The sequence below is a fragment of the Halichondria panicea genome, chromosome 13 (assembly GCF_963675165.1).
Source record: "Halichondria panicea chromosome 13, odHalPani1.1, whole genome shotgun sequence".
NCBI lineage: Eukaryota > Metazoa > Porifera > Demospongiae > Suberitida > Halichondriidae > Halichondria > Halichondria panicea.
The window spans coordinates 5,120,120-5,126,204 of NC_087389.1; the positions used below are offsets into that span (position 1 = coordinate 5,120,120).

The 6,085-nt window shown below is 40.2% G+C and overlaps 2 protein-coding genes across 3 annotated transcripts in view; both read right to left on the bottom strand.

The window, feature by feature from the left end:
• The window catches only part of LOC135346892 (protein sidekick-like), a 9,279-nt gene extending 8,337 nt beyond the window's left edge, over positions 1–942 (bottom strand). Inside the window, exons 1-3 of one of the 2 annotated variants that reach the window (XM_064544673.1) lie at positions 828–942; positions 570–649; positions 78–344 (exon numbers count right to left, since the gene is read on the bottom strand). In XM_064544673.1, coding sequence (XP_064400743.1) covers positions 78–344; positions 570–624 — 322 coding nt within the window. In that variant the 5' untranslated portion in view covers positions 625–649; positions 828–942. Of the gene's footprint in view, positions 1–77; positions 345–569; positions 650–761 lie in introns of both variants that reach the window. The other variant, XM_064544672.1, reaches the window with a different exon arrangement.
• A 157-nt stretch (positions 943–1,099) lies between these two features.
• LOC135346885 (uncharacterized) lies at positions 1,100–5,850 on the bottom strand. Its single transcript, XM_064544661.1, has 2 exons — positions 5,711–5,850; positions 1,100–5,355 (listed from the first exon to the last, which is right to left on the bottom strand). Exon 2 carries the CDS (start codon positions 5,346–5,348, stop codon positions 1,575–1,577), a length of 3,774 nt encoding a protein of 1,257 aa, XP_064400731.1. The 5' UTR covers positions 5,349–5,355; positions 5,711–5,850; the 3' UTR covers positions 1,100–1,574.
• Positions 5,851–6,085: the final 235 nt, after the last annotated feature.

Consider the following 6,085-nt stretch of genomic DNA (forward strand, 5'->3'; position numbering starts at 1 on the left):
CAATTAATTATTATTTCTGCTGACAGACACACATGTAGGCACAAAGCTATAGACATTTTTGTTTTGATTTTGCTCACTTGCTTGCTGCACATTGGCCACACTGGAGGTCACAGTTCCCACAGTGTTGGTCGCTAGGCAACTATATTCCCCTGCATCACTGGCCAGAACAAGATACCAGGGTACGTTGGCTCCACCTATGAGGGAGTTGTCTCGCAACCAGCCGTAGGTGATGGGGGAGGGGCCAGTCGCTGAGCAGGTGAGGTTAGTGGTCTCCCCTGAGGCTATGACAGACGATTGGGGGTGAAGGGTGAATGAGGGGAGTTGAGAGGGACTCTGTCCAGCAACTGTGTGTGTGTGTGTGTGTGGGGGGGGGGGAGGGGGCAGAACACAATTATAGTCAGTAATATAGTAGTAAAAGTGGTATACATACGCGTACAGGAAAAGATACAGGCTCAGTGCAGAATATGTACACCCACATGCACAGCACCTACATATTAAACATACATTTAGTAGGGTAGTACTAGACTACGTACAAAGGTAGCTTTGCATATCAATGGCTATCCCCTTACCTCCAGTGTAGAGGAGACTGCTCAAGCTCACCAGTACAACAGCACAGGCAAGCATTTTTGTAGACTTGAAAAATCACAGACTGCAAACAAAATTAATGTTTAGAATTTAGGCAGTCACAAAAACAGTGAAACTTATGCTGAATAGGGATATTCCCAACTGCAAACAGCGTGCCTATACCTAGCTACGCTCACATTTCCTCCTCACAGCTCTTCAGTGCAGTGTACGCTACTAATATAATACTAGTAAAGAACTCTAACCTTTCCTTGAGACACAGCACGCTGTCTTATAATCTTCGAGCTATTTTTGTGGGTTGCAAAAAGTGGGAGGGTCTCAAATAGTTTGCAAATAGTATAGCTCAGACACAACGCTATTCATACACTGTAAAAATCTTAGTCTAGCTAGCTAGCTACGGTAGCTGCACAATAACATTATTGCCTATGCCCACTCTGCAGCTGGTCTCTATGTATTGTTACACTACATACATGTAAATGCACTCAAGCACGAATCAAATGTAATTATAACAAAGGCAGTAGTCTACAATTATAGGGAGGGTAGAACAAAAGCAGAAAATCACATAACTATTCCAAATATATTATTGTCATCATGTTTCAATCCATGTCAGTATACACCGGATGATTTAGAGCTATTAGTAGTGTTAGGAGTGGCATTACTTCCACCAGATTGAAACCCTGAAGACACCGTCAACTTCGCGCCACTTCCATTTGAAGTGTTTGTATTGTTAGGACTCGGCCTTCGATTTTCTCTCTGCAAATACCATGATCTCCTATTTTCTTCAGCTCTATCGAAGAGATCATTGTCAGAATAATGATCAGCGGGGTTGAGCAAAGGTTGTTCTTCCTCAAGAACTGGCTCACCACAGAACTTGCGGAAACAGTTGATAACCGGCCTGAGCCTATACACTGCAAAATAGTACACTCTTCTCTTATGGAGGACTAGCCAGCACAAGTACAGGACAAAATACACCATCGGTAGCCAAATTAGAATCACACCAAGAGCAAAGAACACGAAAGGATAGTCAGTCCGTACATTGGCAAGATGTTGAACATAGAAATCGAATTTATTAAAACTACATTGAAAAGAATCAAACTGTCCAAGTAGTTGAGAAATTTTGTTTGGTATGGTTGCTTCCACACTACTAGCATGAGTAAAAGGACTACGAATATGAGTTGCCATAATCGCAAAAACACTCTATTGCTTGAGAATACGTAAATGAGAAAGATTATTAACCGAAACAGGAAATATATTCCGGTGAAATATTTACCGTTTGTTTTATAACAGCCTCTAAATGCATCCAAAAAGATATTGATTTTTAGAGTAGGCCAATATCTGTTCAAGAAATAAAACTTCGGCTGATCGATTAGCCAGTTCATAAAGTCGAGTGGTCCCAACAGGAGCAGGGGAAGTAGGACCGCAACAAAGATAAAGATAGTGATTGCTAATAAGCCGTAGGGCAACACATAGTCTTTCTGTCCAAAGTAATACTGTCCAGCGTACAAGACGAGCGTGATGTTGGGTGTAGCACCATCTTGGTCAAATAGATCAATAGTGGTGAAGAGCTTAGTTGAAGTTAAACTGAATTTTGTATACGAGAGAAACATAAAACTGACAAAAGCATGAATTAATGGCCTTTCAGTGGGCTTGTTCATGTTGTTAACGGTAACCGTTGTACTGACATCACCAATCCTTCTTCTTTTTTTGAAAACCTTGAAGCTTTTGAGTGGCATTAGTAGGCGAATGATGATTATCAGTAGTAAGGGGAAAGCAGCAACGGCATAATCCAGGCAAATCACATCCAATGCATTAAGGTTTTCACGAATACAAAATGGCTCCATAAATTGAGAGAAAGTATTTAGATTGAATATGCCATAAGAAATTTGATATGCATTTCGAATCTTGTGAAGAGAATCATCACTCTTGAAATAGGTCAAATCAATTACCCCGGAGCCTATCAACTGAGCATAGAGAATGAAACCTACTAAAGGACCACTCATTAATCGAATATCAAAGTAGATTATAATCACAAATATGACGAGGTAAGGCAAATATGTGAGTCCAAGATAAGCAACAACATTGAGGGCAACATTTGTAGTGTTTCTATTGCACTGAACACAGTTGTAGTCGAAAGTATTCACGGCTGTAGAGTAATTCTTCAAACATTCACCACACAGTGGACCAGTACGATGGAGATGTGAGCATTGATTGTAGTCAAGGCGATCGTACCTCTGGGAAATAGGAAAGGCGTCTATTTCAGTATACCTATGCAACAATGCGGTGCTTGCCATATATAGCTTAGTGTTATTGTACGCAGGCACAACTCCAATCCAGTAACCATTTCGAATCTCAGAAATCATATTATCCTCGTTGCAAATCAAGTTGCCTCGAAAGGTATTCGGGCGTTTGGGCCCTCCTATACACTTGCATGTGCTATTAGCAAGATACTCACTGTCAGAGGAACTCGTTAGAATATAACTAGTAGGCACACTGGCAACAAAACCTGGCGGACACTTTTGCATTTCTAGATTTACCTCAAATTTCCAATCTCTGTAACCAGCTGTGTTCAAATTCAATGTAATATTTTGGTCTTCACTTCCACTTATACCAACATACTCGTTAGCTATGTGTGTATATGGCGGTTCAACTTCTGATTTGTGAGGGTTGCTAGTGTAGGCTGTGTATACAGTATTTGGCGACACATTATGACCTAAATCATCTGTAGCTACAATTTTCAAGTGAAATGGATGTCCTGGAAAAATTGGTTGGTTGGGATATTCTTGAAGGAAAGACCCTGGGGAAGTGTGAATTTCCTTGCTACATTTGCTGTTTTTGTACACCCAAGTGGAACTATTCCAGCAGAAAATGTCGGTCACATTAGTCTTATTATTTGTAGCGTCTTGAAACCTAGAGCGGCATGGGAGAATTGTTGAGGAGAAAATAGAGTGACCAAGTTTACCAGCTTGATTGCTATCGAAAGTGAACTGGGTATCCCATGTATTAGGGTTTTCAAAGGGGTCCGCATATTGAAGAAAACATTTAACAGATGAGCGCAAGTCTTCCTTTCCAATGTAATTGTTAAAAATAGCTCCTCCATTAAGACGAGCAAAGTTGTTGGCAAACAGGAAGGACGTACCTTTACCAATGTTCAGAGTAGCTATTCCTAAAAGAGAGATTGCACCTCCATTTGAACCGCTGTTGTTTTTGAACATTAAATCAGTTAGATCGCTGATAGTCACTATGGTACCTACTACAGCTAGAGCCGTTTCATTGTTGAAGTGAAAACACATGTACCCTTCAAACGTTACTGGAATTTCCGATATGTACAAGGCACCAATGCCCATGCTGTACGGTGTTATTTCAGCATTAATGTACAGAATTGTATTGTTGTTAAAAACACACGAGGAAAAATAGGCAGATCCTAGTTCCCCTTTGGGATAATAGTTGTCATTGTCCACGCTTACAGCCGAGCCAAGTCTAGCTGAATTGAATTCAAAAGAGCAACCAGAAATACTGGCTTCAAAAACCTGATGGCGGTGTGAAAATTGTTGATGATGATAAGACAATGATATCGCTCCACCTAACAGCGCTCTATTGCTAATGAAAATGCATTCTTTGAAAGAGACAGAATTTCTCATCAAAAGTTTGTCCATTAGATGAGTGTAATAGACAACAGAAGACACACGAACTCCACCCCCAGAGCCACCTTTGCTAGATTGACGAACGTAACAATCATTGTTCGTAAAATGAGAGCTTGTAACATTTACAACATTTTGAATTGTGCTATCAGCTATTGCAATGATTAACCCCGCCCCCCAGCCTGCACTATTGTGACTGAAACAACAGTCGTTTATAGTAATGGTGTTTTTTTCTGCGGTGCCTTTGAAATAGAGGGAAAGTCCCCCACCACGACCAAGGGAATAATGGAATTCATTTCTGGGAAGGATTAAATTTGCTGATCCATTTTCACCAGATTGATCTATTGCACGATTGAAGATAAACGAGCAGTTCTCAAAAGTGTACACAGCATCACTATTGTTCTCAGTTTGTGTACTGTTTTCACCACAGGTATCGTCTCCCGGCTTACAATAGTTGAACTCCACAGCGAACCCTCCACCACCAGATTCGTTTGTATTGCTCTCACTAATCCTATTGTTATCAAAATGTGAGTAGCCGATGTAATTCTCACCCGCCACACTGTACATGACCACACCCACTGCCTCAGTACTGTTTGAGACACCCGTGCGAGACATATTAACATTGCGACAATTGTAAAAGTACAGGCCAACACGAATCAAAATCAATTGCAAACTGTTCGATGTAAAATTTGAGCTAGTACTTGGTCTCCATGCTCCACAATAAAGAAAGCTCACTCCAGTAATGTTAATAGTGGTAGAGTTAATAAATGCCAGTCCAGCACCTTCCATGCACTCTACTGTAGCGGTACCATTGTCTCCAACAAAGGCTATTTGGGAACCTTCTGTGAACAACATATTAGTCGCATTATTAGCCAATTTGTGGTTAGCATTAGAGCTAAGATGGAAGATGGTCGAGTGTTGTTTGTCTGGAAATGCTAAAGCAATATTTATATCACCACAAGGATGCTCCTCGGAGTTAGTATAGCAGGAGCTATCATTGACGCTATTTGGATTGCCCGGATCAATGTATATTGTGTGTTGGTATTCAGTGGACTGCAAGCATTCACTCCCACAGGAACATAGCACCAGAAGAACTACTAGCGCTAGCGGCAGTGTCCTAGGTAGCATTGTTCTGCTGTAATAATGGTGATCATAAAGTAAATTCACAGGTCAGTTTAAATGCATAGCGCTATATAATAGCGTAATACAGTAAGGATTAATTACATAGTCTATGTCATAGATCTAGTCAAGTGCTTGTACAGCTTTTTACATATTACCGTAAAACCTCTATTTAAGGCGACCCTCTAAATAAGCGACACTTGGACGTTTCGCCCATTATAGCACCATATAAATGTTTGTGTACGTATACATTAAAACTCCACTTTTGCAAAACGTAATTATTTAAAAATGTCGCTTTAAATTGAGTAGTTTATAAATTATATATCTAGGTGGTCCCATGTTCATGCTATAATGTATATTCTCTGACTCACTAGCTTAGCTTAGTATAGTGGTAGTTGTTAGCTCTCCAACTTTTTTGGTTCAATCAATGCTGCATCAGTGCTTGTGAAGACAGAGGTGTGGCTTGAATAGAAGCTATATAACTAGATTACTATGATTACTATGATTACATATGTAAGTATGAAGTTTCTTCTTTCCAGCAGTGCAGTGCAGCTAGAGCTGTTTTCATGTAATTATACAGTCTAAGAATCTCACACACATGAAAACAAAACAACAGCTAGCTAGAGTAGCCAGCCTTACTACATGAATATGCCTATTATATATATAGCCAATGGCATGCACTGAATCGAATGCAATACAGACAGCCCACTCTGCAGCTGCATGGTCTCTGTAGATAATAATTTAAT